This window comes from Oncorhynchus mykiss, chromosome 8, assembly GCF_013265735.2.
Source record: "Oncorhynchus mykiss isolate Arlee chromosome 8, USDA_OmykA_1.1, whole genome shotgun sequence".
Classification (NCBI taxonomy): Eukaryota; Metazoa; Chordata; class Actinopteri; order Salmoniformes; family Salmonidae; genus Oncorhynchus; species Oncorhynchus mykiss.
In genome coordinates this window covers 63,546,299-63,562,180 of record NC_048572.1, presented here as the reverse complement: position 1 = coordinate 63,562,180, position 15,882 = coordinate 63,546,299, and the positions used below count along the sequence as shown (strand labels likewise).

Sequence of the window (15,882 nt, the reverse complement as noted above, 5' to 3'; positions counted from 1 at the left end):
GCAGAGTGTATGAGGTACCAAACTCTGGATAGGGAAAATGTTGCTAGGAGACCTGACATCACCTATTTATTCGACAATCAGGCAGTTGCCACGTGCGCCCCTGCTCAGTATAAAGCCAACGGGATTTCGTCCTTGAGTAGAAGCAGTTTAGGAGGCAGCTGTGAGCTCAACAGAAGTCTACCCTACAGTCAGACTCATTCTAACCATAGACATTCTTACCATAGACAGATCTAGGGACTCCTAAGAACACATCACCACCTGAGCCTTTATGACTCCCCAATGTTATCTGGACAGATATAATTTTCCTTTTCAGTAGTTAAAAGGGATTTATTATACACAAGTTATCACCCCAAGGCTACATTTGAAGATCTTCGACTTCTTTTCACACATCAAGATGTTCCCTCCAGACGTGTGGAATTCTACAGTCCTGATGTGGTTCAATGCGTCTGAGCTGAATGCTTCTCTGGAGAATCCGGAGGAGGGGGAGCACCCATTCCTGACGGACGCCTGGCTGGTGCCTCTCTTCTTCGCTCTCATCATGCTGGTGGGGCTCATCGGGAACTCTCTGGTAATCTATGTAATCTCCAAACACAGGCAGATGAGGACTGCCACCAACTTCTACATAGGTAAGCAAGACCAAACGTTTTCCCTCACAGTTACAAAGGTTTTTCCATTTATAATACCCTGAACATCATTATTCTTGTGGATTGTCGTGAAACTTGTTCTTTGTGTGTTACTGTCACAATCAATGTTATGTTATGTATGTTGCCCAGATAAATAGTTTATTTTCACTGTAAACTAGGACTAATGATGCCTGTATAATCATTCAGCCTTAATGACTGTATTTGTCTTTTTATGTTGACAACTGTATATTAATATTGTCGATAGTAACCTTATTCATAGTCTGGTGAATGTACCTATACAGTACTGTATACATACAGACTAAATATTAAATATAGGGATCCTGTGTCTATACTAAATAATGGATCTTGTTTGACATTGGAAATGCATGTGTGGAGTGGAGACGTGATACATCAATGGAGTTCTTGTCAGAGATATGATGAATTAACCATGAATGTGGACAGCATTATTATCTCTGTGCTTATAAATAACAATGGCATCTGCATGCATGTTTGTGTGAGTGCACGTGATGTGCGCAAATATCTGTGTGTGTGTTTGTGCGTGTGTATTTGACATGACTGACTAATATCTCCATGGGTGGCAACATTCAAGCCCAGCAGGTCCTGTCCACCTGCAGTGATAAGACTACTCCATGGCAGTGAAACAATGATATCGCTCATCATTTCAGAAAGAAATACTGCAGTACGCCCGACCCATGTGTATTTAGCTTTCTGATTTTTGTGAAATAAATTAGCTCTTTGATGCCAATGCCAAAATACTTGGTGACATGCCTTTGACTCTAACACAACGAGGTATTTATTAAAATTAATAGCTTCATGACTCAAATGTTCAAATGGTTATTTTATGTTGCAAAAGTGTGTTAATCAGTAAGAAATGAATGAGTTCCCTCCTAACTGAGCTTATTTCTACAGCTAACTTGGCTGCCACAGACATCATCTTCCTGGTGTGTTGTGTCCCGTTCACAGCCACTCTCTACCCACTCCCTGGGTGGGTATTTGGGGACTTCATGTGCAAATTTGTTGCCTTTCTACAACAGGTAAATCATTTCAATAAAACACATTGCCTCTGGTCACAAACTTCTATCAGTTTTAAAAAGTAGATAACAAACAGCCAAAATATATTTGTTGTGCATGCAATGATGGAATTTCTCACCATAATGTCATTTGGGTAGCATTCCCCTCGACTGGACCCCTGAGGTACTTGTCCTATTAGTCTGAATAATAAAACAAATTTCATCTGGTGCCAGGCTGTACTCAATTAAATTACATAACTGCAATATTGAATTTGCAGTGCAATTTCATTTACCTGGTGAGAGGTTCATGCTCATTTTTCAACATAGTGTTTTTAAATGCAATTTGAATACCAATATATGTTTTTTATTGTTTTATATTAAAGCAATCAGGTTGATGAATGAAATCAAAATGCCCGGCTTATCTGATCATATTTATATGCTCCTACTCCATTTGGAGACAGATTGGTTAAAGGGGAATTTCACCCTGTCTTCACCACGGCATATAGTCATTACTATATTTAACAACATTACGTTTTTATCATAAACATCACAATTATCCAAACCACAAGCTAGAACGAACACATTTTAATTTCACTGGTAGAATCAGGAAGTTTCGACTTCCTCCTGTGTATTTGTCTGCTCATGGTAAACCACGAAGTCATAGTAAACCGCCCGCTAAAGTAGATTGGGGCATGCCGACAAAACCAAACAAATATGGCATTGTGTACTGACGAACAACACAGCAATCTCAGAACTTCCATAGACCTGTTTTTCACTTACGTTTGTCATTACGCCTGTGTGGTGTTCTGTGCTCATTACAAACGAGCGAAAATGAGTCATCTTTCACTGTGCTACCTACCAGAGATTTCCCCGGATGCTGTCAGTGGCTTGCGGCTATCGAGAATGATGGCGCGCATTACGGGGACCAAAGATTATCAGAGGGGTTTTCAGGCTGAACTGTTGGGGAATCCATTTCGACGACAGCTGAGAAGTGATGCGATACCATCGATTTTTTATTTTTTATTTCCTTCACAACAAAATGGAAGATTCTCGATAAGAGGTAACCTAATATTAACTAGCCTTGCTGGACTAGCTAAATTAGCTGGCTGACGTTACAGTGCTGTATACTATAGGACTCCGCAAGCCATCAGCTAAATCATAACGTTAGCTATCTTTTTTAGTATGCGCACTGTCAATCAATTTCGCCTATGCCATGGTAGTCACTGCTAGACTGTTAACTACCTTCAGCAAAGTAAACATGTTTGTTATATCTTAGACCAACGTAAACTACATCATTTTAGCAAATAAGATTAGTGCAATCGGGTAGCTATCTATTCCCCCTTGCCTGGAAAACACTCCTTTAGTAAGAATATAATTGTCGACATAGCTAACTCACTCTGTGTGTTGATAACGTTAGCAGTATTGAATATGTGTAATCGTCTATGGTTGGTTGTCATCTAGTCTCAGCTGGATATACATTTTGCTGACAAACTTAATGAAGCTAGATAGCAGATAATATTGAAATGTCCATGTTCGGTTACGTAAACTAGCCAGGCTAATAGAGATCAGTACAATTAGTGGGGTGGTTAAATTGTGTATTGTTGTGCATTTTGTTGTAGGTGGTACAGAATCGGCTTCCAACCCCAACTCTGCAGGTGAAGGCAAGTTGGCAAAAATATTTACAAGCTGACGACTAAGAGAGCTCAATTTGATGGTATTAACATGAATTGGGTAGTTTTTGTTTTGTTTGTGTAATGGGGTTACAGGTGGTTAAAGGTAACCAGAGGACCACAGAGTACCTTCCAGACCATGCAATTAATAATATTTTATTATTTTTACCTTTTTAACTAGGCAAGTCGGTTAAGAACAAATTCTTATTTACAATGACGGCCTACTGGAGAACAGTGGGGTAACTGCCTTGTTCAAGGGCAGAACAGATGTTTACCTTGTCAGCTTGGGCCATCCAATCTTGCAACCTTACAGTTAACTAGTCCAACGCAATAACGACCTGCCTCTCTCGGTCTCCACACTGCCTGTTACGCGAATGCAGTAAGCCAAGGTAAGTTGCTAGCTAGCATTAAACTTATCTTATAAAAAAAAACAATCATAATCACTAGTTAACTACACATGGTTGATGATATTACTAGATATTTTCTAGCGTGTCCTGCGTTGCATATAATCTGACTGAGCATACAGGTATCTAAGTATCTGACTGAGCGGTGGTAGGCAGAAGCAGGCGCGTAAACATTCATTCAAACAGCACTTTCGTGCGTTTTGCCAGCAGCTCTTCGTTGTGCGTCAAGCATTGCACTGTTTATGACTTCAAGCCTATCAACTCCCGAGATGAGGCTGGTGTAACCGATGTGAAATGGCTAGCTAGTTAGCTCACGCTAATAGCGTTTCAAACGTCACTCGCTCTGAGCCTGTGGTTGTTTCCCTGGCTCTGCATGGGTAACGCTGCTTTGAGTGTGGCTGTTGTTGATGTGTTCCTCGTTCGAGCCCAGGGAAGAGCGAGGAGAGGGACGGAAGCTATACTGTTACACTGGCAATACTAAAGTGCCTATAAGAACATCCAATAGTCAAAGGTTAATGAAATACAAATGGTACAGAGGGAAATAGTCCTATAATTCCTATAATAACTACAACCTTAAACGTCTTACCTGGGAATATTGAAGACTCATGTTAAAAGGAACCACCAGCTTTCATATGTTCTCAAGGAACATAAACGTTAGCTTTCTTACATAGCACATATTGCACTTGTACTTACTTCTCCAACACTTTGTTTTTTGCATTATTTAAACCAAATTGAACGTTTCATTATTTACTTGACGCTAAATTGATTTTATTGATGTATTATATTAAGTTAAAATAAGTGTTCATTCAGTATGGTTGTAATTGTCATTATTACAAATAAATAAATATTGGCCTTTTTGGTCCTCCAATAATCGTTATCGGCGTTGAAAAATCATAATCGGTCGACATCTAATCTGGAGTTATTCTATGGTGCCCTGCTGAAGCATACCCCCCAAAGTGTTGTTATTTTGAGTACACAAGCATGAGGGAGCAGACACACCTTAAGGTTATGGAGCACAACAAGATTTTGGGACAGCAACCAGCAAGGGACACTGAAAGGTATAAAATCAAAACTACAACAGTAATAACACAACCACTTCATTCTTCTCTCAGCAGGTTCTCAAAACACAGTACACAGACATGTCTACAAAAAGCCCCTGCAAAGGGCTACTATTGACCAGAATGATCTGTCAATGGGCTGGGGGAGGTTTACAGACAGTACTTTGAGATGAGGAAGGGGTTTTTGGTTTTGCAGGGTGGTGCTTAGACCATCGTTTCCTAAACTTGGTCCTGGGGATCCCAAGGGGTGCATGTTTTGGTTGTTGCCTTAGCAATACACAAGTGATTCAAATAATGAAATCTTCATCAAGCTTTGGTTATTTTAATCAGCTGTGTCATGCTATGGAAAAAACCAAAGTGTACACTCCTTCGGGTTCCCAAGACTGAGTTTGGAAATCCTGGCTTAGAAAGTAAATGTATTGTTGTGTATCAGCGATTGAGGTGCCATTTCTCCTCAAACTCCCTGTGTAAGAATTGCCCTCCTAAGACTTTTCACACATTCTTTAGCCCCCCAGCCTATTCACTTGGTTGACTGATCTTTCCTCTCAAAAGCAGCTCCCAATGTTCCCTCATTGGCCCTTAACAATACGCTAGCCGGTCCCATTTGGTTGACACCTTTACCAACAAAGGCGTGTTACCCTACGTCCCTTCCAAAAATAAAAAATGCTAACATCACAACCATGTCTTGACAGGAGACTTGCAGTACCAGCAAATATTCTGCAAGAGGTGTGTTTAAGAAGCCCTCCGCCACTTTCGTCAGAGTCTTATCTAGCTGACCGTTCACTGCAGACAGGACAAGGCCATTCGCCATAAGAGTCTCAGCTTCCCCAGCCCACCATGCTGAACACCACTGCCAGTGTACCGAAGCCAGATAAAGGACTATGGCTGCGTTTACACAGGTAGCCTAATTCTGAATTTTTTTCCCACAAATTGTTATTTTGACTAATCAGATCAGTTCTGAAAAGGCCAATTGATGGGAAGAATATCAGAATTGGTCTGCCTTTGTAAATGCAGTTTGTGTGGCGCAGCATAAGACCATGTAGAACCACTATAAAATAAATATGGATATTTTATATCAGTCTTCTAAATTTGTCTGCCTTTATGGATTCACAGAATATATTTATTTAAATAAGCTGTACAGGGCTCTATAGCATAAAACATGCTTGGCATCCAGAAATGTCAAAATCAAAAATACAGGGTAGTGTACACTATTTCATGCTACTGGGTATTCAACAGCAATGTTATATGGTAAAAGTAACATCCATTTTTTTAATTAACAGTGTGGCACAGTTCAGTGCAGGAGTGGCTTCGGGACAAGTCTCTAAATGTCCTTGAGTGGCCCAGCCAGAGCCTGGACTTCAACCCAATCCAATATCTCTGTAAGAGACCTGAAAATAGCTGTCCAGCAATGCTACCCATCCAACCTGACAGTGCTTGACGGGATCTGCAGAGAAGAATGGGGGGAAAACTCCCCAAAATACAGGTGTGCCATGCTTGTACCATCATACCCAAGAAGACCCTATGCTGTAATTGCTGCCAAAGGTGCTTCAACAAAGTACTGAGTAAAGGATCTTTAATACTTATGTAAATGTGATATTTCTGTTAGTTTTTTTGTAAATTAGCAACAACAACAAAAAATAAACTGTTTGCTTTGTCATGGGATATTGAGGTGGGAAAAACGATTGAATTCATTTTAGCATTAGGCTGTAACAAAATGTGGAAAAAGTCGAGGGGTCTGAATACTTTGCAGAGGCACTGTAGATATAGCTACCGGTAGTCGTTTACCCAACTTAGCTAGCTACCTAGCTAAGTTAGCAAGCATAAAAATAATTGTATTTCCCCCACCACTGTAACACAATAGTATGTTAGCCAGCAACACACAATAAACTAAAGTTAGCCAGTGGGCTAACTTTATTAATTAGTCACCATATCGGTCATCTGCCCTCTTGGTCCTGGCATCGGCTGTAGCTGAGCTTCTAACATTAGCAAAGTCCAACTCTTTGTCTCGAATCCTTTTCGCTATATTCCGGTTGAAACATGCATGGTTGAATGTCACCATGTAGCTGATATAAACTATCAAAATAAAGTCGCACACTCCATGTGTAATCTCCCAGCAATTTAATGGGTATTAACCAACGTTTCAGCATCACTGTGCCTTCTTTGGGGTCACCCAGGGTCAACCTGAAGAAGGCACAGTGATGCTGAAATGTTGGTTAATACCCATTAAATGGCTGGGAGATTACACATGGAGTGTGCGACTTTCTTTATTTTGATAGTTTGTTCGCTGTTAGTCAGCACCTCCACGCAAATTATTATTCTGGGTGTGCGCCAGCTCATGTTTTTTTAATCTACCATGTAGCTGATACACAAGTTGTAGTCCTTCAGAGACTGGAAAAATGCATTGTATATTTAGCAATGAATCGCTAAAAGATGTCCAATAGCTCTATCAAACAAGGACAACCATATGTACACGCACAAATGTATAGTGCGATCAGTATAACATAAGACTGGTTGGTTATGAATCATGACTTAATTTGGGCAAGTGAATGATGAATCACTGTCTATATAAAGAATGTCCTTTCTCCATTTAAAAAAAATTGAGACAAACAGTCCATCAGACTTCTTGCGGTTAACCACAGCTTCAAGCAGGTTTGCATGATTAAAACTAATCTGTTGGATTGTCAAATTACTAAAGTTCCGAGCATAGATGGACAGAGACACCTATCCTAGGATCCAATCTCAGCTGTCAGTGTAGAGTGTTTAATTTTCACCACAGTACAGAGTATTGATCTTTTATAGACACAGAAGTCTGTCAAAAACACAGTACAAAAGTGAAGGTGCAAAAATGCAATGATGAGCAAGGTAGAAGAGGTTTTAGCAGCATGCACCACACTATTGTCAGTCAGACCTCTCTTCATCACATGAACCGTTATCAGCCACCAGGGGGTTCCTGTGAGCTTTGTCAATCCCAAACATCTCATTAAACCAGGGCTTTCACTGAATGACCTTGGCTTTACAAGTCAGCAAGCCACAGGATGTTATCAACACATTTCATTGTGTTGAACTGAACTATATTGAACCAGGGACATTCCACTGGAAATATATCTGAAATGTCTCAATTTAAGGAGTGCGAAACATAATATGTCTGTGGGTATCTTGGAAGGCGCAAAGAAATGTATTATTATTATTATGTGAAGGTTTGAAAATCATGACTAATGCTCAAAAAAACTTCTACATAGACTCTATCAAATCTTATTAGTCACATGCGCTGAATACAACAGGTGTAGACCTTACCGTAAAAATGCTTACTTTACAAGCCCTTAACCATCAATGCAGTTCAAGAAGTAGAGTTAAGAAACGATTTACTAAATAAACAAGAAAAGGACACAACAATAACGAGGCTATATACAGGCGGTCAATGTGCAAGGGTACAGGTTAGTCAATGTAATTTGTAAAGTGAGAGAGAACAGTCTATGACTTGGGGGACTGGAGTCTTTGACCATTTTTTTGGGGCCTTCCTCTGACACCGCCCTAGTATATAGGTCCTGGATGTCAGGAAGCTTCACCCCAGTGAGGTACTGGGCACTATGGTCAGATGCCGAGCAGTTGCCACACCAGTGTAACCGGTGCGAAATGGTTAGCGGGGTGCACGCTAATAGCATTTCAATCAGTGAGGTCACTCGCTCTTGAGACCTTGAAGTAGTTGTTTCCCTTGCTCTGCAAGGGCTATGGCTTTTGTGGAGCGATAGTTAACGATGCTTTGTGGGAGGCAGTTGTTGATGTGTGCAGTGGGTTTCTGGTTTGAGCCCAGGTAGGGGCGAGGAGAGGGACGGAAGCAAAACTGTTACACCAGGGCAGTGATGCAACCGCTCTCAATTTGTACAGCTGCAGAACTTTTTGAGGATCTGGGGACCCATGCCAAATCTTTTCAGTCTCATGAGTCCTTTGTTAAGCTTTTTCTTCGTTATCAAAAGGACCAGCTCTCTCCATGATGTATATTTTTGGCAGTCTAATCGATAATTTACTCCCCCACAAATGCTAATATCCCTGCTGCTGTACACCCACATAAAAAATTACTATAGTATACTACGGTATAAATACACTGAACAAAAATATAAACGCAATATGCAATCATTTCTAAAATGTTGGAGTTAGAGTTCATATAAAGAAATCAGTCCATTTAAATAAATTCATTAGGCCCTAATCTATGGATTTCACATGAATGGGAATTACAGATATGATAGGGGCGTGGATCAGATAGTGGCGTGGATCAGAAAACCAGTCAGTATCTGGTGTGACCACCATTTGCCTCATGCAGTGTGACACATCTCATAGAGTTGATCAGGCTGTTGATTGTGGCCTGTGGAATGTTGTCCCACTCTTCAATGGCTGTGTGAAGTTGCTGGACATTGGGGGGGAACTGTAACACGCTGGCGTACATGTCGATCCAGAGCATCCAAAACATGCTCAATGGGTGGCATGTCTGGTGAGTAAGGAGGCCATGGCAAACTGGGACATTTTCAGCTTCCAGGAATTGTGTACAGATCCTTGCGACATGGGGCCATGCATTATCATGCTGAAACATGAGGTGATGGTGGAGGATCAAATCAAAATCAAATTTTATTTGTCACATACACATGGTTAGCAGATGTTAATGCGAGTGTAGCGAAATGCTTGTGCTTCTAGTTCCGACAATGCAGTAATAACAAGTAATCTAACTAACAATTCCAAAACTACTGTCTTGTACACAGTGTAAGGGGATAAAGAATATGTACATAAGGATATATGAATGAGTGATGGTACAGAGCAGCATAGGCAAGATACAGTAGATGGTATCGGGTACAGTATGTACAAATGAGATGAGTATGTAAACAAAGTGGCATAGTATAGTATAAAGTGGCTAGTGATACATGTATTACATAAGGATACCGTCGATGATCTAGAGTACAGTATATACGTATGCATATGAGATGAATAATGTAGGGTAAGTAACATTTATATAAGGTAGCATTGTTTAAAGTGGCTAGTGATATATTTACATAATTTCCCATCAATTCCCATTATTAAAGTGGCTGGAGTTGAGTCAGTGTCAGTGTGTTGGCAGCAGCCACTCAGTGTTAGTGGTGGCTGTTTAACAGTCTGATGGCCTTGAGATAGAAGCTGTTTTTCAGTCTCTCGGTCCCAGCTTTGATGCACCTGTACTGACCTCGCCTTCTGGATGATAGCGGGGTGAACAGGCAGTGGCTCGGGTGGTTGATGTCCTTGATGATCTTTATGGCCTTCCTGTGACATCGGGTGGTGTAGGTGTCCTGGAGGGCAGGTAGTTTGCCCCCGGTGATGCGTTGTGCAGACCTCACTACCCTCTGGAGAGCCTTACGGTTGAGGGCGGTGCAGTTGCCATACCAGGCGGTGATACAGCCCGCCAGGATGCTCTCGATTGTGCATCTGTAGAAGTTTGTGAGTGCTTTTGGTGACAAGCCGAATTTCTTCAGCCTCCTGAGGTTGAAGAGGCGCTGCTGCGCCTTCTTCACGATACTGTCTGTGTGAGTGGACCAATTCAGTTTGTCTGTGATGTGTATGCCGAGGAACTTAAAACTTGCTACCCTCTCCACTACTGTTCCATCGATGTGGATAGGGGGGTGTTCCCTCTGCTGTTTCCTGAAGTCCACAATCATCTCCTTAGTTATGTTGACGTTGAGTGTGAGGTTATTTTCCTGACACCACACTCATGAATGGCATGACAATGAGCCTCAGGATTTTGTCATGGTATCTCTGCATTCAAATTGACATTGATAAACTGCAATTGTGTTTGTTGTCTGTAGTTTATGCCTGCCCATACCATAACCCCACCGCCATCATGGGGCACTCTGTTCACAACATTGACGTTAGCAAACCACACACACACACACACACACACACACACACACACACACACACACACACACACATCTGCCATCTGCTCGGTACAGTTGAAATCGGGATTAATCTGTGAAGAACAGCTTGCCAGTGGTCATCGAAGGTGAACACTTGCCCACTGAAGTTGGTTACGACGCCGAACTGCAGTCAGGTCAAGACCCTATTGAGGACAATCCCTCAGATGAGCTCCCTGAGATGGTGTCTGACAATTTGTACAGAAATTCTTTGGTTGTGCAAACCCACAGTTTCATCAACTGTCCGGGTGGCTGGTCTCAAGCCGGATGTGGAGGTCCTGGGCTGGTGTGGTTACACCTGGTCTGCGATTGTGAGGCCGGTTGGACGTACTGCCAAATTTGTTAAAATTACATTGGAGGTTGCTTATGGTAGAGAAATTAACGTTAAATTCTTTGACCTAAACTGGTGGATATTCCTGCAGTCAGTACGCTCACTCAAAACTTGAGACATCTGTGACATTGTGTTGTGTGACAAAACTACACATTTATGAGTGGCCTTTTATTGTCCCCAGCACAAGGTGCACCTGTGTAATGGTCGTGCTGTTTAATCAGCTTCTGGATATGGCACTCCTGTCAGGTGGATGGATTATCTTGGCAAAGGAGAAATGCTCACTGACAGGGATGTAAACATTTGTGCACAACATTTTTTAGAAATAAGCTTTTTGTGCATAATATCGAACATTTCTGGGATCTTTTATTTCAGCTTATGAAACAAGGGACCAACACTTTACATGTTGTGTTTATATTTTTGTTCAGTCTAATATAATATTCACTGTAGTGTTTTTGCAGTGAATACTGTAATATTTACTGTAGTACACTAGTCTTTACAGTTAACTATATAATAAATGCAGTAGTAAAATAACTAGTATATACTATGGTAATTCATGTAATGTTTTTGCGGATTATATTATGCTGTTGTATTTACTGTAGTATTTTTGCAGACTAGTATTCTGTAGTATTTACTGTAGTGATTTTAGATATTACTGATGTATTTCCTACAGTGTTTTTGTTTTATCATCTTTGACATGCAATTGGAGGCGTTCTCCTTGAGGAAACCTACTGGAGAAATGTTCCATAACCTGTAGGTAGGGAGGTAAGACTAGGGTCTGAACAGATAGTTCAGAGCTTTTGCTCTTTTCTATAATCTGTAGAGAACACTATATATGGTCTATATTTAGCATGTAGGTTTCTCCCTTATGGGTGGCACGAATTGGGATATGGGGTTAGGGGAATGGTGCAGTGTATATGCAAAGGAAATACTTTTTTTGTGGGCAGTGTGTAAGTGGAAGGTACGTGGGAGGATTAATTAATGCAAACGTTTTTGAAACCATTTTAATATCAATTGGAATTCTTTGCTGTTTTGTGTTAATATGTTGATTGTAAATGTTTTATTTTTTTTATATTTTTCAACCCACATGCAGTGGTTCTCTTTGTTCAGGAGGCTAATGTATTCTGTCCCTACATTATGATAAGTGTAGGGCACTTATCTTCGGATCAAAGATGAACACCGGAACAGGCCCCCTTTTGCTCTTCAATGAAAAACAAGGGCGCTAGATAGATCAAGTACTGTAGTTACACTGAACTAGGTCACAACTCCCACTCTGAGTGATGTGTAACAACAATACATTGTTTAGAACCTGCTTATCTGTTAACACAGATTGTCACCGACCCTCGAAGGCATCATGCACCATTTAAGTTTTATTATGGGGAACTGATGTCCAAATTATTTGATTAATTCTGTGTGAAAGAAACTAGATTGTATAGGATAAAAGTAAAAACATTCATAAAATAATGTGAATGACACTTAACCGAGGAGGATGAGTTAATAATGATTTGAGATGCATTTCTTCGTAAAGTAAAATGTTCTCATTATATGCTCATCATTTTCATTACTTCCCAGTGTGAGGGCAGGCAGATGTAAAATACTTGTTTCACCTGCAAACAGCCAAGATTATTTTGTTACTTTCTTTTCTCAGGTGACTGTTCAAGCCACCTGCATTACACTCACTGCTATGAGTGGGGACCGCTGCTATGTCACAGTCTACCCCCTGAAGTCCTTACGCCATCGCACTACACGAGTCGCCATGGTAGTTAGCATCTGCATATGGATCGGTAAGTCAGATGCTACCCTACCTGAACTTATAGCAAACCATGGATTTTTGGTTCAACGCATTGTGAACACTAACATTTTCTACAAAATTCAACTAATGAAATGTTGTTTTTTAAAGGTTCCTTCATTCTATCCACCCCGATTTTCATGTACCAGAGAATTGAGGAGGGCTACTGGTATGGACCAAGACACTACTGCATGGAGAGGTTTCCCTCAAAGACCCAGGAGAGGGCTTTCATCCTGTACCAGTTCATAGCTGCCTACCTACTACCTGTCATCACCATCTCCTTCTGCTACACACTCATGCTGAAGAGGGTGGGCCAGCCGTCAGTGGAACCAGTAGACAATAATTACCAGGTATGGAAAGAACATTACTTTGGGTGTTCCTTTATGACAGTTTACAACTTTAATAGGTGCACTCCTTTGTCAAGGTTACACAATGAAAGCATGAGTTCATATTTGGATCCCTTCCAATTTTCAGGTATTCTACAGTATGTTCATATAGACCCTTAGCCTGTGGCCATGATTTGAACTACATACAGTTTAGGTCATTTCTAAGCCCATCACAGTGGTAGTGAGGTAACTTAACATTTCTACCACAGGTCCACCTGTTGTCTGAGAGGACTGTCACTCTGAGGAGTAAGATCTCCAAGATGGTGGTGGTGATTGTCCTGCTATTCACCATCTGCTGGGGGCCTATCCAGCTCTTCGCCCTGTTCCAGTCCTTCTACCCCAACTACAGGGTCAACTACGCCACCTATAAGATCAAGACCTGGGCTAACTGCATGTCCTACGCTAACTCCTCCATCAACCCAATCGTTTACGGCTTCATGGGAGCCAGTTTCCGCAAGTCTTTCAAGAAGACTTTCCCCTTCCTGTTCAAACACAAAGTTAGAGACAGCAGTGTCATGTCACGCGTGGCTAATGCAGAAATCAAGTTAGTTGCTGCAGAGGAAGGCAACAACGATGGGAAATGAAATGAGCCATGGTCAGAGTGAGCTTCCGGGGGACAGAGCTGCTGGAGATTCAGTTCACTGTGCACACAAACAAACATACACATGACAGACTGCTGTGAATGCACACTGCTCAACATAGCCTGCTGTGAAATCACACTGTTCTGAAGGCAAACACCTGGTGGAACCAGCATTTTAAAATGGTACTTGATGTGTTTGTTTGCAATTCTACAAAATCTGACTGATCCTGCTCTGTTCTGGTATCACAGACTTGAAAGGACATTAAAGGTCCCGAAACAGTCATTCTGGTTCCCATATAAAATAACAACACCCATAATATTTTTTCCTGATAAAGCAAATTTCTCTCGTCAAACCAGGAAGTCTGAAAAGACATACTGAATGGAGCTAGTAGGCTGAGTGGGCGGGGAGCTCACCTTGACTGACTGTTCTTTGAAAAAGTCTAGCAACATGGATGCAGTGACATTATCTCAAGCATATTTGCTGATACACAAAACAACTCAAACATCATTGAAATTGCATGCAACTTCCAATCCTGTCATACATCACATCACGGTGTCATTCCTGCTCCCTCCCCCCAGTGCTCGACGTCGCCGGTCAACAAACCTCCGGTCGTGGCAACTCACATTGCGCACACCTGGCAACCACACACCTGCTCATCATTTGCTCCTTGATTACTCCCCCTTTACTTAGCTCTCACTTGTCATCAGTCATTAGGTGGTATTGTTCTCTCGCACGGTCAGTATGTGGCTTATGTTTGTTCTTGTTTATAATTGTATTATTAAACTCACCTCCTGCTTCCTGACTCACGCTGTATACGTTACACATGGTTTCACAAATGATTTGTTTATCCAACTGTTTGGTTATTGTAACAACGTCAATATAGACAAAATGTTGGCTGTATAATTTAACTAGCTAGCCCAAATTGAATTGTCAGCACTGTTTATCAAGCTAGCTAGCTAGTTCATCTTGGACATTTTCAGTTGAATCTGTACAGGGTGAGGTCTGGGTAACTTTCATTATATATACAGTCTGTGCAAACATTTTGGGTAGGTGTGAAAATGCTGTAAAGTAAGAATGCTTTAAAAAAATATAGACATGTTAATAGATTATATTTATAAATTAACAAAATGCAAAGTGAGTGAATAAATCAAATCCATATTTGGTGTGACCACCCTTTGCCTTCAAAACAGCATAAATTCTTCTAGGTACACTTGCACAAAGTCAGGGAGTTCTGCCCCTGAACAGGCAGTTAACCCACTGTTCCCAGGCTGTCATTGAAAATAAGAATTTGTTCTTAACTGACTTTCCTGGTTAAATAAAGGTAAAAAAAAAAATAATTAAATTCTCACAAAAATATTCTCACAGTTTACACACAAAATCTGTACATGAGAGATTAGCTAACACTAGAAACACATGAAAGCGTAAAACTATAAATATCTTTGCCTTATTTGCTGTAAGGCTGCAGTCAAATGTTGGCACCAGTAGACTAGCTACCTAGCCATGTAAAGCACGCCCCTCTGTGATGTTAAAATCACATTTTATTTGTCACATGCACCGAATACAACAGGTGCAGAACATTACCGTGAAATGCTTACTTACAAGGCCTTAACCAACAATGCAGTTCAAGAAATAGTTAAGAAACTATTTACTAAATAAACTAAAGTGAAATCAAATAAAGTAACCCAAGAAAATGACATAACAATAACGCGGCTATGTGCTGGGGTACAGGTTAGTCGAGGTCATTTGTAAAGTGATTGTATAGATTAAAAAAACAGCGAGTAGCAGCAGTGTGAAAACAAAGGGGCCCAATGTTAATAGTCCTGGTGACCATTTGATTAATTGTTCAGCAGTCTTATGGCTTGAGGGTAGAAGCTGTTAAGGATCTTTTTGGTCCTAGACTTGGCGCTCCGGTACATCTTGCCGTGCGGTAGCAGAGAGAACAGTCTATGACTTGGGTGACTGGAGTCTTTGACAATTTTGTGGTTACAAGTCGGTACTTATTTAAATGAGAGAATAACACGTTACCATTGGTGGTGTCACAAAAATACCTTAATAATCCCGCCTCCAGAATCCAAGTGTCTG

The 15,882-nt window shown here is 40.9% G+C and overlaps 1 protein-coding gene and 1 long non-coding RNA gene across 2 annotated transcripts; one reads left to right on the top strand and one right to left on the bottom strand.

The window, feature by feature from the left end:
• Window positions 1–366: 366 nt before the first annotated feature.
• Window positions 367–14,602, top strand: kiss1ra (KISS1 receptor a). Its single transcript, XM_021613254.2, has 5 exons — window positions 367–626; window positions 1,554–1,678; window positions 12,693–12,828; window positions 12,945–13,183; window positions 13,429–14,602. The coding sequence occupies exons 1-5, from the start codon at window positions 395–397 to the stop codon at window positions 13,801–13,803; spliced, it is 1,107 nt and encodes a 368-aa protein (XP_021468929.2). The 5' UTR covers window positions 367–394; the 3' UTR covers window positions 13,804–14,602.
• Window positions 421–2,525, bottom strand: LOC118965542. The gene is made up of 3 exons (XR_005052929.1): window positions 2,435–2,525; window positions 1,795–1,855; window positions 421–618 (listed from the first exon to the last, which is right to left on the bottom strand). It is a non-coding gene; the product is annotated as an uncharacterized LOC118965542 (long non-coding RNA).
• Window positions 14,603–15,882: the final 1,280 nt, after the last annotated feature.